Source organism: Nematolebias whitei, chromosome 12 (assembly GCF_014905685.2).
Source record: "Nematolebias whitei isolate Nwh7 chromosome 12, NemWhi1, whole genome shotgun sequence".
Classification (NCBI taxonomy): Eukaryota; Metazoa; Chordata; class Actinopteri; order Cyprinodontiformes; family Rivulidae; genus Nematolebias; species Nematolebias whitei.
In genome coordinates, this window is record NC_056509.1 from 41,777,325 (window position 1) to 41,795,486 (window position 18,162).

An 18,162-nucleotide genomic window follows, 5' to 3' on the forward strand; every position below is an offset into this window, starting at 1 on the left:
ATTTGCAAGTATCTTTAACAAATTTTATCTTAAACAATTTTTTAAACTAGAAACTGAGACAAGTGAGGTCAGACCCAAAGATTTTTTTCAAGCAGATTCCAATCAGATGGAGCAGCAGAGGCAAAGGCCACAAAGCCAAAGCGAGACTGTTACGTTTCTTGTGCTTTGAACCCATTTGCAGGCAAGACTCGGAGAACATGAGACTGAAGGCTCGCACATACTCGGGCGGACCTCAGTCCGTGGAGGTCCGCGCATACCAGATTAGACTCGAAGCGGACACCCACAGGGCATGTCCGTGCAAAGCTCAACCACGTACGCATACTTGGTGTTGCACAATAAACTGCCTGGCGACGGACTCTTTTGTATGCAACACCAATGTATTAAATTCCTCTTCTTCATCCATGATCCGGTTTAATGGCCTTTTCTTTCCAAGAGGCAAGCAATCTCTTCCTCATCCATTGACGCCATGGCTGAAATTGTGAGAACAGAAGGAATTTGTCACGAGCGAATTAAAATCAGGCCTGGCATGGCCGCAGGAGATTTTCCGGTTGGCCGGTCTGATGTGTGGGCTGCAGGGCCAGTGCTCCCTGTTTTTTTTATTTTTTTTTATAACTTTATTAACAACATATAAACACAGAACAACGTTGCCGCTTGATGTCAGCTCTGATTTTTGTTGATTTTTTTTTTAACGACTTGTCAATCAATCCAATAAGCGTGTCAGCAAATGACCAATCAGCAAACTCAATTTGTAAATGCCCCTTGTCTGCGGAGATGGGCTGCAGCTGGTCAAGGTGTACGTGCGAGTATGAAGTCTCAACCATCTGTGTATAGTGCGTGTAGTGTCCGCGTGGCTCACAGGGAGCCTTTAGAATTGAATATATATATATATATATATTTATATATATAAAGCAAAAGCTGACATGCCGCAAACTTACATGAACTCTGAAGGGAGGCACAGACACAGGATGTGAACAGGATACAATGCACAGACAAGGAAGAACATGAAGACGCAGACTTGTATACAGATGTAAACAAGGAGATAAACATAAACACCTGGGAGATACAACGGGTGGCAGAGGATGAACTGATTACACGAGGGAGAAAACACTGAGGAGAGCAGAAGCTAGGACACACCACATAGGGTAGACAAACACAAGGGAACACAATCCTCATAGAGGCTTGGTCTTTAAAGTTGTTAACAAATACTGAGAGAATCAGGTGTTATACTTCGAAACCGGTGCTAGTTGCAGTAGATTAGTTAAACATGGAGGTGAATAACTCAGCAATGTCTTATAAAGTAGGGTAAACCAATCAGAGTCAGAGATTCTTTATTGTCATTTGCACCACATGTGGTGGAGCGAAATTATGTACACAGGGTCCCAGTTACATCCAACAATAAAATGTAAAAGAAAAACAATGATAACATCTAAGATATGAACTAAGAAAAACATCAACTAAAATACACTAAGCACTAATAGCATAAAAACATTACGTCGGACAGCAGCACAAACATGAGCATGAGTCTGTGTGAGCAGATGAGCACGCATGAACACATCATCATGAAGCAGATCAGCAGCAACATGAAGCAGATCAGCAGCAACATGAAGCAGATCAGCAGCAACATGATGTGATTTTTCAATGAATTTCACAATGAGTATGAGAGTATGGGTATGTGATCCCCAACAGGCAACATTCTGTTTTCAGTCTGTTTTAATGGTTCTTTTGATTTTCCAGCCTTGAAAACAATTTCACCAAAAAGCAAATCAAACTTATATTTAGTTTCAGTCCATTATATTTTTACGTCTACCTATACTCTGCCATTATACAAGCAGGGCACTCCGCCCTGTCTACCGAGCCCTGCCCCCTTTTGACAACTGTCAGTACTGATGTAGCACAGTACGCAATAAAAACACACTAGCAAAAATGCTACCGACAGCTCTGCTTCTCCCCACCCCCATCAACAAATACCGGCAGCAATGTAGCACTAAGCTAGCGTGCAAAACAGATGTTACTCCGTCCCGTGAAACCTGCCCCCCGACCAAAAAAAAATAAAGTACACCCTGCCAAGAGAACTATTCTAGGGGAAACACTGCTATATAAAAATAAAAAAAATGTTGCATCAAAAACCAAAAATAGGTTGAGTACTTTGTCAAGCATCATTGATGGGCATGAACAGCCATTATGTTAAGAAGACAGTCTTATGAATCTGAGCCTAAAAGTAAATTTAATCCAAACTAATGATTGGCTTCAAGTTTATGACGTGTGTTTTAGCAACAAGAAGCAAGCTGTGTAAAATGTAATGATTTTGTATTACAGATCTACAAGTTTGAGTCCGCACTAAACTCCGCTTTTATTTGTAGACCATTATAGTCATAGATTAAACGACTTTGTTGCTTGTGTGTGTTGATCTGTCTTGTTTTAATACATCTCTCACTGAACGAGTTATTCCCATGAGCACCATTTATAAACTGCAACCAGATGCTAAAATACCACTGATGGTACGTAAAGACTCCTGCACCAGTGTTACACCAGTGCTGGTGTCATATTTTCTGTGTTCAAAAAGCGTTCAATACAAAAAAAAAAAAAAACATATTTTTTGAGTTGACATCACAATTGCTCCTAAAACCACAACTGAATAATATAAGTATTATAGAAGCATTGCATCAATTTTTGGGGGTAAAGTAAGTGATTGTAATTAATTGGCTTGGGCTTATTAATTTCAAATTAGTTTGAAAGGGAAAATGCTGGATCCAGTTTGCTCCAATAACTGAGACATTACAATAGTTAGCAATTAGTCTGCTATTCCCTGCAATGATTATATACCGTGAAGACCATAGAGGTAAGTTGTTCAGGTGAATGATAGTCAATTAACCTTTGACCTTTAGTATCAAGTATCTCCTCTATAACAAAGATGTCAAATTTGCTTATTCTGGTGTCCAAAATTAAAAACTTGGGAATATTTAAGGGTCAATTTCAATAAATTATTAATGTATTTACAATTTTGAATAAAGATATAAATTGATCTTGTTTTTTCAGATATGTCAAGTTAATCATCCACAAATATAATTTTCCTCCTGAGACGTACACATTTTAAAACAAAAACAGCTTATTGATTTTAGGGAGTGGGAATCCAATAAAAACAGCATTAAATTTATCAGTTTTTTTTTTTTAATTTATCTCAGAATACTTTTTTCACCACAATCTATCAGAACAATTATAATGCCCCTCAATCAAACTACAACACAGCTACTTGTATTCTACTTTAAAATTAACAGAGAATTACAAAATAAGGGTGTAAATACAAGCAGACTATGGTGCTCTGATGCACATTTGCACAAGTCAAATATTGTAAATTTTTCTTGGCTGCAAGTCCATCCTCAAGACTTAGATTGGTCCCACCTGGACATTCGTTGGTGGTCTTTCAATGAAAAGATCAAACAGAATACCAAAAATTCAGACGTTTTTCTTTCTTGCTTGAAAACTGGCTGATTGCTTTGTGAAATCTGAACTAAATATGTTCAGTTAATTAAAGGAAAAGAAGATGCAACATAAAACTACCGGATTGAATTGAAAATTTGGAAGTGGAGAAGAAGAAATGGTATAACTGCAGTTCTGACCCAAATCCCATTGAACACCTGTGGGATCAGCTTAGGTGTGCTGTTCGTTCCATAGTGACCAATACAATCATTGGGTGAGATAACAGTTGCTGGTTGAAAATGAGATGCCATCTTACAGCAGTGTGTGACCAAACTGGTGAGCAGCGTGAAGTACCAGGTTGATGTGGTTGCGTATGGTTCTTCCACATGCTACTGAGGCCCCTGATTGATGTTTTAAGTTGCGAAATTGCCTAAATGTCTTGTTTCTTAAGTCTTTGGTCACCCAGTCCTATAAATTACACAAAAAGAGTCAGTAGATGAAGCTGTTTTGGCATTGATATATAAGATTTGGCAAGTTTTTCATGGACGCAACCCACATATCCAACTCTGCTGCTGCTCCTACAAATGCATTTTTCTTATAAATGTGGCATTTAAGGCTAAATAAACAGGCTTTGAATGGTATAGATTTATTGCCTTTGTAAGTGTTAAGCATTATTGCAACAAATAATCAACCAAATGCAATGTACTTATTTTATATGTTAAGTTTAGCTCTAGCAAGGTCAGTATTGAAGCTGTAGAGGGTTAATAAGAATTCTTATTGCTTTCCCATCTCAGAAGTGCAGAACATTTATTTTATTTAGACCCACGTTCACTGTACAGCTGACTGAGGTATATCCCTCTTTGTGTTGGCTAATGTTGATTTGATGTGAAGGCCATTTTGAATTTTATCAACTAAAAAAGTTAATCAGTTGTACAAAGATGTAGTTCTAATGATTATTTCCTGAAAGTTTAATTAAAATCCATCACTTGGGGATGACTTTGCATTATTTGTGTTTGCCAAGTAGGCTTAGCGGAGGCGAACATCTTGGATGGGGTTGATTTTAAAAGTTAATCAGCTGCTCTGTGCCCTGAGATGACTTCTGTTGTGACTTGGCGCTTTATAAATAAACTGAACTGAATTGTTAATGAACATTCAATGATCACTTTAAGAGTTTCATTAAAATACACCCAGTGGTTTATGAGTTGTTTTGCTAATGGTACAGAAAAACAAGCACACAGACACTAGTTAAAAACATTATGGCCCTTTCGCCTGATGATCTCTCTGGACATCACTCTACTTTGGCCCAGCCAGGCTTTGTGAAACAGCTCCTTCTTTCTTGCTGTTCACTCTACGAATCTCTTGGCAAAAGACTTTGCGGCTTCTCTGGGACTTTAGACAATCTTTGGATTGCCAGAATATAAAAAGAAGATTAAAAAAATGAAAGGAGGACTAAGAGCTAGCTGCATGTACAAAGTGTCCAGCAGCTGTGGATGATTACTGCCATCTAGTGCTGAAAATGTGCTCCTCGTCCTGGCAGAGCCTCCACTTCCAGCATCTGTTTGCTATAAAAAAAATAAAAAAATAAAACCACCTACTTCTAGATCTAAATGTCCCGACTCGTCACCCCCTCCCCTCCCCTCAAAAAAAAAAAAAAGATCTGCCACCCATTTAAACGTGGCTGAAATCAATCAGAACGTCAGCCTGAAATTGCAACCATCCCTGGCAGAAAATGAAGCAGAACTGTAGCATGACAAAAGAACGTGAAGTAAACATTCAACCTGCTTCTGGTGTTCATAAACTGGGAGAAGTGTGTTCAATTTATCTGTGCGGTTTATAAACACTACTTTTTACATCACACGAGGCGAAGGCAGAGCAATGTTTAAGCTTGTTTGTACATTTGTTTCTCCACATCGTTAGCAAAATATCTTATAAACAAATGAATGCATTTTAAAGAAAGTGGAAAAATTAAAATTTAACTGTACATCTACAACTCCTTATCTTCTGGAGTGAATCTGATTTTTGATGACTGATTGTTTTGCTGTGGCAGCCATCTTGGCAAACACAAAAAATAATGCCGCCAATTTTACAGATCATGACCTAAAATTTGACGTGGTAGTTCCTGAGAGTGATCCCCAACTTCTACTCTGAGCACTCTCTGATTATACAAGATCTGTATTTAACGCTTTGATATTAACTATTAAAATCAACTTTTTGTCTGTATCAGCAAAACAACTCATGGGATACTGGATGGATTTGAATGAAACGTAATCGTTGGATGAACTTCTATAGCTGATTAACGTTTGGATTCAGCCCAATTCATGATGGCCACCACAGCAAATCGACCTTAAAATACACCAAAATGGTTATACTAAGGCAGTTTTACAGATAGTTTGGTGCGGTGGTTGCTGAGCATCGTTTCCAACACAAACTTTGGGCGCAACACATTGCACAATATCTTTTGTTTAAAGCCTTGGCATTAAGTCAACCATGTTTGTCAACTAAATGTAGCGTGAACCACTGGACAAATTTCCATGAAACGCAAAAAGTAATTATTGCTATTACATCTGTAACTAGTTAGTTTTGTAGGTCAAACCAAATCAAGATGGCTACTACAGCTAATCTACCTTAAGCCCTATTCGCACGGGATTAGTTTTACCTCGGGATCACATGTAATAAATAAATTACTCCCCAACGACTGCTTTTTATGTGGCGCATTCGCACGGGATAACCAAAGCCTGAGATTTAGCTGAAATTTACAGACATCTTCCAGATATGATGTTAACGCGCTGCGTTGTTACGACCGGGCCAATCCAGATAATGTGCTTAATGTGCAGGCCGGGCTGGTCTCAGGCTTTGATGTGGTTTTATGAATCAGCACAAAGAAAACTAAAGAATGCACACTATATAAATGTGTTAATCTACTTGTTGAGGAGGAGGCAGGTCCGACTGGTTTAAGAGGTAAAAAAAAACACGTTAAACTCAGATGGACAACCTGTCACCGGCCGCGCGCGTCCACTGACCCATCGGTTGAAATGGACTTGCGACCTGTCCAGGGTGTCCCCTGCCTCTCGCACAGTGATGGTTTGACATGGGCACCAGTGACTCCCGCTGCCCGAAAAGGAAGAAGTGAGTAAATATAATGGATGGATGGATGGGTCAGCTGATCACGCGTGCGTCTCCACACCTTCTGTCATTTGCCGTGAAGGAAGTAGCAGCATCTCCAAAAGCGAAACGAGCAGCGCGTTCATTTAAAATAGTCTTGTTCTATATTTTCCCAAATGATTTTGCTTAAACAAAAACAAAAACTGCCTCATTACGTATCGGATCCCGCCCATTTCTGTCCAAATCACAGAGATGCCTATTCGCATCGGATTAGTATTGTCACAGGACCTCGGAGTTCAGCAAAATATAGTAGGTAATTTGTGGAGGAATTTTTACTTTACAAATTACTGACATGGCTGATTTGCACGGGATTAACAACACAGACTATCTCCGTAATTGTCATATCGCGGGGAACCCAGAGCTGTACGAGACCAGAAAGGACAAGATTCAGTTTAGAAAAAGATAACAGTGTTTATTATATACAGTGTTATTTACAGGTGGTAATCTCTTCGGAAGATCCTGGGGAAGAGAGTTGGTTCAGTGAAGGTCCACTTGTAGGATTGTACACAGTGAATGTTTGCTTGTATTTCTCTTACAGATGGAAGCGCAGGTGTTAAACATGGATGAAATCCTACAGAAGATGCCAGAGAAGAGAGACCAGGTTGCAAGGGCAAGGTAGGTTGAACAGGCATGTGGCTGGAAGGCGAGGCACAGAGAACAGGGACCAGAGACAACGGGGTTTCCAGAACAGGACAGGATTCGAGGAAGCAGGATGACTGTGGGCACAAGAACAAAGGTAAGTAATATTTGTTTATCACAACGATTTACTGGCCATAAGCATAAATACTGAAATGGGTACAATGCTCCAGCGAAGAGTCACACTGGACTGCAGCCTTAAATAGTAGAGGAGCCTCTTAGGTGGATGGACGACAGCTGGTGGTAATCAGCGGCCATCTTGGAGGAGGAGCTGCAGGCAGTGGGACTCTTACAGTAATTACTACAAATAGCATGTGGTCCTAAAACTAATCCCGTGCGAATAGGGCTTTAGCCTACACAAAAATGACTTACTCAGGTAATTAACAAATACTGAGCAGAATGTTGGTGTGGTAGTATCAGTCATTCACAAAACATACTTAAAGTGTGAACAGATCATGTGAGATAATGCAATATTGCATGAGACTGCACGTAACATTGGATTTGACCGAAATGACAACTCTGTCATTTCTCAACATACTTAGTTTAAATCTCCTTCTTGAAAGGCTGCAGTGGGCAGTTCTTTTTTTTTAAAAATGCTATTAAAAATTGATTCAGAATATTTTCTTCCACACACACAGTGAAGTCAAATCCTAAATCATAGGCACGTTGAACAACGTAAGCGTTGCTAAACTCCACTACTAACTCTGAAAATATTCCTTAATGTCAGAAGCTCTTGCTCTTAGAATGTGAGAGAGAAAGACTGGAATGTGAGAAAGTCCCTGACTATAAAACCCGTGGAAATATTCCCACACTCACTCATACAGCTGATTTGTGTTAGACATCATTACATCAATAAAATGACATCAGGGTTTCCTGCTGGCTGTCGCAAGAGAGAATGAGTGACACTGATCATAAGATCTGTGGAGGAGGGTGAAATCCTAAAAATGGTTATCTGAAGAAGATTTTTGTTAGCTGAAGAGTTTAAAGACATTTCCTCTGGGACTCGCCCACCATTGAAAAGTCAGGATACCGAGAGCTACACTGAGACCTTTTCTGCGCAGCTGTCCCTGAATCACTTGACAGAGATGCTGAAATCCTCACCTCTGAGACTTCAGCAGCCACCATTTTGATTTCATGCGGTTTGGGGCGCCAAATTTATTTTAGCTCAGAGCTGACTTAGATTTGATTTATTTCTTGTCACAAGTTTTGAAGAACATCTTGTTTTAAACCCTAAGTAAACTGTGAGTTTGATTTAGTTTTGGCCATGAACACCTGTCTCCCACAGGTCTATGAACAACAAAGATTACCCAGTTCACTGCTCCTTAAAAAAAAAAGAGCTCAAAGTCACATTCATACATATATCACCAATAACCAGTAGTTGGACTGAAGATGGGTGATGGAAAATGTTTACTGTCCAAATTTTAAAAGTCCCGGGGACGATAGATGAGGGAGCAGGATGAGATATGGGATGGTGAATTGGCTTAGTCTCTGCAACAATTAATGGGGTTGATTAGGGATGATGTCATAGGAATTGTGGGGAATCCCCGGCACTTCAGAGATTCCCCACAATTCGACACACCTTGTGCAAAATGGCTATGCATTTGTTCATGAAAACTTAAACAAAAACAACATTCCTACTTCTAGATCCCAAATCAACTTGAAATATATTGAAGGATACAACAATACACAGCTCGTGCTCTGGCTACAATGCTGGAGACTATCAATGTCCAGCAACCAGGCTGATAAAAAGTTATGTGTGGTGTTCCTGGTGTTTCCGTGCTGATTCGTGCTCTTTTGCCTTGGTGAAAAAGATCCATCCATCCATCCATTATCTTTACCCGCTTATTCCATTTTGGGTCACGGGGGTCGCCGGTGCCCATGTCCATCAATCACTGTGCGAGGGGCGGGGTACACCCTGGACGGGTCGCAAGTCCATCACAGGGCCACAAAGAGACAAACGAGACAAACAACCATTCACTCTCTCACTCACACCTAGAGACAATTTAGAGTTACCAATCAGCCTAACATGCATGATTTTGGTCTGTGGGAGGAAACCGGAGTACCCGGAGAAAACCCACGCATGCACGGAGAGAACATGCAAACTCCACCCAGAAAGGCCCCTGGACCGGGGTTTGAACCAAGGACCTGCTCGCTGAGAGGCAGCAGCTCTACCAGTTGCGCCACCGTGCTGCCCGGTGAAAAAGATGACAGAAGATTTCATACATGATTCGTGTCACTGATTTGCCACATGCTTTACTGTGGCAGGGTGCCATAGTGGAACAACCAGTTTGTTGTTGACATTCAAAACTAGCTGTTCACATGATAAAGGAGGACCATCAGACTAATGATCGATCTTTAGTGCTCTGATGGCCACTTGCTATTCACAGGGCTTAGTGATAGTAGCAATAACAGCATTGTAAGAAGGTGACAATTGGACACGGAGGCCTCTGCCCCATTTAATGATGGACGGTTTCTCTTCACAAAGATGGCTTCCTTTAGTCCTCTCTCAAACCAACATTTCTCTCTATCAAGGATGTGAATATCTTCATCCCTGAAAAAGTCATTGCTGGCTTGCAAATGTGTAAACTGCAGAGTCCTGGCCTGATGAGGTTGCTCTTCTGTGCTGGATCATTCTTTTGGCCAGTGGCTGTTTAGTTTCCCTGATGTAAGACTGATGTTACATCAGTCTTACATTCATTCCCTGATGTTAGTTTCCCTGATGTAATATAAAAATAACAGAGAGTCGGTCCCAGCAGTTCTTCCTACGATTTTATCTTCAAATGGTGCTCCAGTTGAGTTTGTTGATTCCTACAAATATTTGGATATCTTGGTCGACTCGCATCTCTCTTTTAAGATTCACGTGGAAAACCTAGTAAAGAAACTGAAAGTTAAACTGGGTTTCTTTTTCAGAAATAGATCTTGTCTAACTCTGAATGCTAGGAAACACCTTGTAACTGCGACTTTCCTTCCCTCCATCGACTACGGTGACATCATTTACATGAACGCTCCTACAAGCACCCTGCAGATGTTGGATGTTGTCTATCACGGTGCACTAAGATTTATAACTGGCTGTAACTACCGTACCCACCATTGCACCTTGTATTCACTGGTTAACTGGACATCATTCACTTCACACAGACTCTCCCACTGGTACATTTTCATCTTTAAATCACTTCTTGGTCTGCTGCCTTCATTCATCTCCTCCTACATGTCTCTGCGTGAGTGCAGCTACAGCGTGCGCTCTCAGGACATTATTACCTGCAGTGTTCCCTCAGTGAGGACTGAACTAGACAAAAGGGCCTTCTCCTACTCCGCTCCTGTTTCCTGGAACATCTTGCAAAAACATCTGAAGCTCTCGGCCTTGACCTCTTTAAATTAAATAAATCCTCTATAAATTAAATTGGCTTCAAACATCTGCTAAGTTCCTGTGAAAAATCAATGCAGACATGTTCTTATTTTTAGTTTTCTGTATTGTCTTACAACCTAGCTGTTTTTTTTTTTTACATTTTCTTTTAAATACCGTTTTAGTTTCACTTGTTAAAAAAATCTCAATTTGTATGCATCCTTTATGATCGTCTATTGTTGTCTTTGTTGTCCACTATTGTCATAGCTGTTAAAATCAGGTCTCTCTTGTAAATGAGTCCCGAGGCTCAATGGGATTAACCTGTATCAATAAAGGTTGGAAAAAAAAACAGGTCAGGTGCGGACAGAAACATGAAAGTGTTTATTGTTGTGCAGGATTATTTTTTTATTGTCCTATGTGTTGAAATGGGGATGAGTTGAAAAGTTTGATAGCCACAGAGGAAGGATTTTGTGTGGCGTTAATAAACAAAGGTTTATTGTATTCTTGTTTTATATTGTTTGGAGTGGCTGCAACAATGTTGATTTTTTATTATCTGTGGAGATAATAAAGTATTTCTATTCTATTTATATAATCATAAACATGCTAGAGCTGCTTTACATTTAGAAACAAAACAGAATAGTTTCTGAATTTGAGGATTTTGTCAAATGATTAACCAGCTACAGCTTGGTGGTCTGGGCCACCTTATAATCCTGAGGTTGCGGGTTCAAGCACATCTTGCACCAGGAAGGGCAACCAGTGTAAAAATAAAAAAGGCCAACAAATAACTCATGTGATTTTTTTGCTCACTGTGGCAACCCCTGCTGAAAAGAGCGGCCAAAAGAAGCATACCTATATTGTACATAAAAGTCAACAAAAAAAATCTTAAAGAGTTGAAGGCTGACTTTAAATACCGGAAATTGCTATGAATGTATTTGTGGCGTGGCGCCTGATTTTACGCATGCGCATTAGTAGCATCTCTGTCAACATGGCAGCCCTTCTGCATCGCCCAAAATTAATAAATATCAGCTGTCTTGTGGACTAAAGGACACTACATGGCGCCAGAGCACAACGTAAGAAAACGCTTGCTCCTTAACCCAAGTAAAACCTCCACCAGTCGTCGCTAAAACTCGAAAAACTGCAGCTTCTCGCCAAAATCAATCCCATAATCCTCGCGCGCACACCGGTGCTGTATTCATTTGAATGGTAAACCCGTGAAAGGCTAACACAGGAGGGAGTTGCGCTGTTCAACCAGTTATTCACGTTTTGGATTTACAGCCCCTTCAGCGGCCGTATTACTTGACAAAATGAACCGGTTAGTATTCAAAACCACTGTAAAAGTAGTAAAAATAGCTTTTTATATGAATTACCTTTCGTGAAGCCATACTTTATCCAAGGTGGGGAGCTAACCTGTTAGCATGGCCCTGCTAGTTACTTTCTGCGTCTCCGCGTCTTCTTCGTTATTGAGCTAAATGCTTTTAGTTGAGGCTAAAAAAAAATAACGTTAGCTAATTTTTGGTTGTGGAATGCAGCAGCGTACTCTTTTCAAAGTGGGTGTTTTATGCTAGCTGAAAGTAAAGAACTTTGCGAGTTAAGCTAAAACAGCCAACGCCTATTTAAATACGATGTTTATTCTAGTGTGTGTGTTTATCTGAACCGCACTCTGCGTCGGGGATAATGCAGGCAGCTATCGTTAGGTTGCTAGCTACGATAAGTAACTTTAACAAGACTTAAACTATCAATGATTGTCCTATTTTTCCCCCCCAACAGTGTCCCTTATGGCAGCTGGTAAGCATGTTTGGAAACGGGAAGTGTTTAAGGTCAACCACAATAAATCCAATGGCTTTCAGCGATCCTGTATGCATGTTTCTACTGAACAGACCATGAAGCAGGCATGAAGGTATGAAGCTCAAGCTCACTATATTAAGCATGTATGTGTTAAAGCCTGGTCATAGTGAAGTACAGTTCAGTGGCTTTGTAGCAGTAGAGACTGTGTTAGTGGCCTCATCCCCTATCCTTTTGTTTTAGGTGGATAAAATTAATAAGGAAGAATTAGATAAGGACAGGTGAGTCTTTAATTCATGTTTGTGGGGTTCATCCAGATGTGATCATTCACTCACCATCCTGCAGTTAATTGCCTCTCAGCCACTGGAACGTTTAGACCTCATCCCATGACCATATCACCCATGTGTGCAAATTTATATAATATAGTTTTCTAAACTACCACCACTTTTTGCCCATTTTGATGTCCTCTTTGGCAGATTTCACGTGCAGTACAAAGTGCAGAGTTCAGGGAAAGTGAAGCGGCCGTCGTCTTGCAAGAGGAAGAGCTGTTCGTCGGTGGAGGTGGGCATCAAGCTGCACCGCAAATCGTCAAATGTAGGCCATCCCCATGACCCCGGCATGGCCAACAAAGAAAATGAGCTGACGTGCTCTGATGATGTGCGGGGCATTCGCTATGACAAATACGGGCTGCCCGTGAACTCTGCAGAGGCTTCCAAGATGGCAGGAGCCAGCTCCAAGTACAGTGACTTTACTGAGGTGAGAAACAAAGCTGAGGCTGTTGCTTCCTTCCAAGGCATTCTATATGCTCACTTGTTCAGGTTTATCCTAAAAAAAATGTTTTAAAGGAATGTTTTTAATGCATTTTAATAAGTAAGTTATTTACCATCTTGTCTTGAAACTGTTTTCTCTGAGTAGTTGTCAAAGGAACATGAAGCTATGACTCGCATCCTTTTTGGAAGAGATCTTCGGCTTAAAGTCGCCCTAACGTTATGGCAAAGAAATGCCAGTGAATTAGTGTCCTACTTAATAAGGTAAAATCTTGATTGCATTTTCTAGTTTGCAGATATTTCTCAGTCATACAGCATACTTGATTTTTGTTTATGTTTGCTTCTCAGAATACAAGACACAGGTGTGCTGCTTGACTGCTTACCTGTCTTAACTAACAAGTAAGTCACATGAAGGTTTTTACATCTTGTCCAGTTTTTTTTCTGTCATTTTTCACATTTTAGCAGTATTTGAAAATAATCGTATGGATCTTCAATTATTAACTTTTATTATGAATTGTTAAATAAATCATGAATGAGGGGTGCTGTGTGTTTTAGAGGTAACGTTCATATAACGGATAGAACCAAATTTGTTCAATTTAAAAGTGAAAAGCTGTTAAAGTCACACTTTTTTAAGCGGGCAGATGCAACTTTTTGTTTTGCATAATAACTTAAAATGTGATGCAGCAAATTATTTAAATTATGACATTATTTATTATTTTGTGTCTTAACCTGCCCTAATATTAATTTAGTGCTCACACTATTGGCCATTGTGGCCAATTTAAGCAAAGCAACAAAATCTGGTTTCTTGTCTTTACAAAATATTCCTATTAGGTGTTTTAATCAATATTTTATCCATCATATTTATTTTTCTTTACCTGCCAACATTGCTGTTAATCATTTCATTTCTTTGAATTTGTTTTTCTTCAGCCTTCAAACTGAAACGCCATGTTTGTCACTTGGCTGCTGTGTTGACCTCCTTCCCCACATTAAAGGCGTTCTTTCCAGTGCATATGAACAGTAAGTTGCACTGCAAATATGATAAGTATAACAATTTTTATAGATGTCTTGAGCTTCATATTTTATAAACTTGTCTGTTTTTACTAATTTTTTTTTTCACAGGCACATAATGGTGGGTTTACACTGGGTTCAATCTGTCATCAGGAAGTGGTGGCCAGAACTGTCTAAAAGTGAGAAGAGACTGCGGGGCAGTTGTTCAGAAGACAGGTGGGCGTCTTCATGTTTGAATACAGTCTTATAGAACCACTAGACTTTAATGGTGGGAAAGACAGCTGGTCATTGAGATCTAACAAGAGTTGTTGTAACACAAACTAATACTGGTTAAAATGGATTTCATACCTGTGATGTTTAAAGTGCAAACTATGGACACAGATGTATGTTCTGGAACAACCTGATCCCTGAATGCCTCGAGGCACTTTCAGAGGTTTTGTGTAGTTCATGCTGAAACAAATAGTTGCTGCTTTAGGTCGTTTTCACACTAGATAGTCCGGTAGACTCGGTTCGGTTTGGGACCAATATTCATGAGCTTTTGTTTACATTTGAGCTGGTGCGTTTGCATTCACACTGCACTGTGCAGTCGAGTCAACCTGTTGAACCAACCTGTTCCCCCGCTCGCCTGTGGGGGCGCTGCACCAAGAACTACTGAAAGAAACGACACAAAAACCTCTGAAGACACTTCTTCTTCTTCTGTAAATAAAAATAAAAACGAAGTGGCATCAAGTTTTAGCAGTTTTAGGAGTTATATTTTGTCATTTTTCAAAAATGGACATAGCATGAGCAGAAGATGAGACAGAAGACCATGGAGAATATTGTTTTCCACACAAGGCAGCTGACGGCTCCATATACGGTCAGAGAAATGCGTGTTTGTTTACCCTGTGGAGCGGGGCTCGGTCTGTTTACATTCACACTGCACTCGAACCGCGCTGGAGTTCTCTTCTACCGGACCGAGACCTAGGTTTTAGCCCGGGCCAGAGTTCGCCTTTTTGTTCCGTGACAGAGTTCGATGGTGCGTTCACACCTCCCTAAACGAGCCGGACTTTCTAGGAAAACGAGCTAGAGTTCGATTAAAGCGGACTAAACAGGGCTAGTGTGAATGCACCCTTAGAGGCCCAAAGCAGATATAGTGTGCTTTAACTGATGTCAGACTAATAACTCATGTTGCCATGATGGAAGACATTCAGCACTATACAAATGGCAAAAGCATGGAGGAATTTATATGTAATCCAAGTTTCAAATGTAGTCATCGTATGAGAAATGTTCAACCAAGGGAAGATGAAATGTTTTGATGGGCTAGATCCAAACTTGAAGCCAAGGAGCAAATTCAGTTTAAATTTGGACTCTGCCATATATGTTTTAACTGCCTCAACAAAAATTTCAGTATTTCTCTTTATAGGTGTTTCCTGTGACCAGCTTGTGAGTGTAAATTAGATTATTTTAACAGTATACAACAGTATAAGGCCACTTCTATAGATGTATGATGTACTGAAGCAGTTTAGATGGAGTTTGAACCGCTCTCGTTAAAACCATATATTTATTAACATCACTAGACTTAGCCCAAGCACCAACCTGGTGAAATACTTAAAACAATACACAACATTTTACTTTGAAAATATAAGTTGCCTTTTAGGAAATGTAACATAAAATGGCTAACCTGACATAAAGTGATCAGAGCACACATGGCCAAAGTGTAGGGGTGAATCTCATAATCCATCTTTGCGAATCTTGTCAACTACAAGGATCGCCTGGTCGTCATCCCATCAACTTCACTGTTTTCTCTTACTGGTTATTGATAATGGCCATTATACAGGAGAGGCTCTTATCTCATTGTCTCATTGTATGTAAAAGCAGCTGAAATTAGTTTATATAGGGGTCACTAAGTTAACACTTGGGAGATGGGGTGAAAAATGTTGTGCTTCTGAGTACAAGTGTTTTCTTTAGTCTTGTCTTGCCCGATGTGTTCATGAGGGTGACCATCCTTAGTCATTTTTTAAAAGATTTTAACATGGCAAAATGTATCAATGCCAAAAGTAAATGAAAAATAAAAACTGCCAAGGATTGGGATTTGGTACCAAATGATATGCAGTTTGAAGCCATCGTGACGCTGTACAGTACAACCCTCCTGTCATTACAGCTGTCTGTAAAGAGTCCATTGTCTGCATGATTTAGTTGGTTTGTTGTTTTTAAAGTTAAACTGTCAGCCTGAGGAGAACTGCACTAAATACTGAAATGATAATGACTACCGGTATATTTATTTCAGGAATGTTGACTTCATGAGGCAGCGACTGAAGGACTTGTGGAAAGATGGAGTTCGATTATGTTTGGTTCCAGGCTCTGTTGGAGAACTGGCAAAGGTATGAGGAGTGTTTTTGTTATACTTATCAAGAATTTACTTTCAGATGAATGAAGTGTATTCTTCTTATTATTCTTTCGGCTTTTCCCTCTTCAGGGGTCGCCACGGCGAGTCATCCTCCTCCATCTCACTCTGTCCTCTGCATCCTCTGTCCTCACTCCAACTCTTAACAGCATCCATGTATCTTCTCTTTGGCCTTCCTCTTTGTTTTTTTCTCTTGGCAGCTGCATTTCTAACTAGGCCTGTCGCAATAAACAAATCAATTAATTGCATGACAAATGGAAAATTATCAACCTCGTTTTCATTTATCGGCTTAATCGTTTCTTCGTCTCTCTTTCTACTGAAGACACTGGACGACAAAAGGCTCAACTCCAGTGCTCTTCACTGACCCCTCCCTTTCTCCTTTCTCTTTAAAATCCATTTTAATCGTCCAAAATCGTGTTTTTGGATCGTTAAAAGCAGCTAAGCTGAGAAGCTAAGCTACGAGCTAAGCTAACAGGCTGACCTCGGGGGGGAAAAAACCTCTGTCTTGTCGAAGCTCCAAAATTCACAGTTGAAACCTGTGCCTTTGTGTAAAAAGTTGTTTTTCCTCTGCAAAAAGAAGCTGAGAACTTGTTTACTGATTTAAAAAAAAAAAAAATTATTAAAAGCTTTGTGTGACAAATGCTATGCTGAATAGCTCAAACCACACAGAGCGTCCACCATTTTGAGAATCGAAAAGAAACAGCCCATGTCACCCTCCCTCCCATTTTTCTCAAAAGAGACACGCTGCTCGCTCCCTCACTATCCATCCTTCAGTTCAGTCTTGTACTGCCATCCGGTGATCAAAAATGGTACTACATGCAAATTAAACATTTATTCTTAAATTTGACAACAATTACTAATTATTGTCAAATTTCAAACAATATTATCGTTTATCGCAATAATTTCTGAGACAATTAATCGCCCAGTGAAATTTATCGTGACAGGCCTATTTCTAACATCCTTCTACAGTGTTTCCCCTAGATAACTTGTCATGGCGGGGCGCTCATCTCGTCTGTGATTTTTGTTGACTCGAGGTGGGTGGGGGGCGAACGGAGACATCTGAGCTACGCGCTGAATGGACTGACTGTTTTCAAGTGGGGGGTGTGGGTGAGACACAGACACATCTGAGCTGCATGCTGGTTGTACCGACAGCTTGGGGGTGGTGGGGGTTCAACATGAGGGAAGGGGCGTGAGCTCAGCCTTTAAATTTTTAGCTAGCACACCTGTATTGCGCTCCGCTAGCTTAGAGCTATGTCAGTACCGACGGGTGGGGGAGGGGGTTGCGCGCAGTTCGTTAGACGGGGCGGTGCGCCCTGCTTGTGTAATGGTAGGGGGAAACGCTGCTTCTTACCAAGTGAATGAAGTGTATAGAGTGGAAAATTTTATATTTTTGTATTTTGCAGTATTTGTAAAAAAAAATTATTTATTTATTTTTGTTGTTGTTGATTAATGTCCCGTCTGTCTGCTCCAAGCTGCTTAACTGATAATTTAACTTCATTTTAGTCTCACAAATAGATTTTAAACAGAAAATCTCCAGTATAGCACATGCTGTTCACTATTCCTGATGTCCTGTCTTGTTTTTTTTTGTTTTTTTTCAGGCCATTGAGGCTTATCTGTTGCAGCTGCCCTGACAGTTATGTAGCGCTCCAAGGATGTGACCACTA

At 40.1% G+C, this 18,162-nt stretch overlaps 1 protein-coding gene across 1 annotated transcript; it reads left to right on the forward strand.

Annotated features, from left to right (window-relative positions):
• Nucleotides 1-11,741: 11,741 nt before the first annotated feature.
• katnbl1 (katanin p80 subunit B-like 1) lies at nt 11,742-18,162 on the forward strand. Its single transcript, XM_037685598.1, has 10 exons — nt 11,742-11,870; nt 12,326-12,447; nt 12,584-12,621; nt 12,817-13,096; nt 13,256-13,371; nt 13,456-13,506; nt 14,035-14,124; nt 14,227-14,331; nt 16,382-16,475; nt 18,097-18,162. The coding sequence occupies exons 2-10, from the start codon at nt 12,334-12,336 to the stop codon at nt 18,127-18,129; spliced, it is 921 nt and encodes a 306-aa protein (XP_037541526.1). The 5' UTR covers nt 11,742-11,870; nt 12,326-12,333; the 3' UTR covers nt 18,130-18,162.

Excerpts from the sequence above, each read along its gene's own strand:
- katnbl1 (XM_037685598.1), top strand. The coding sequence starts at position 12,334 with ATGGCAGCTGGTAAGCATGTTTGGAAACGGGAAGTGTTTAAGGTCAAC. Across the intron at positions 13,507-14,034 it reads TTACCTGTCTTAACTAACAA|CCTTCAAACTGAAACGCCAT; the intron begins GTAAGTCACATG and ends GTTTTTCTTCAG. Across the intron at positions 14,332-16,381 it reads GGCAGTTGTTCAGAAGACAG|GAATGTTGACTTCATGAGGC; the intron begins GTGGGCGTCTTC and ends TATTTATTTCAG.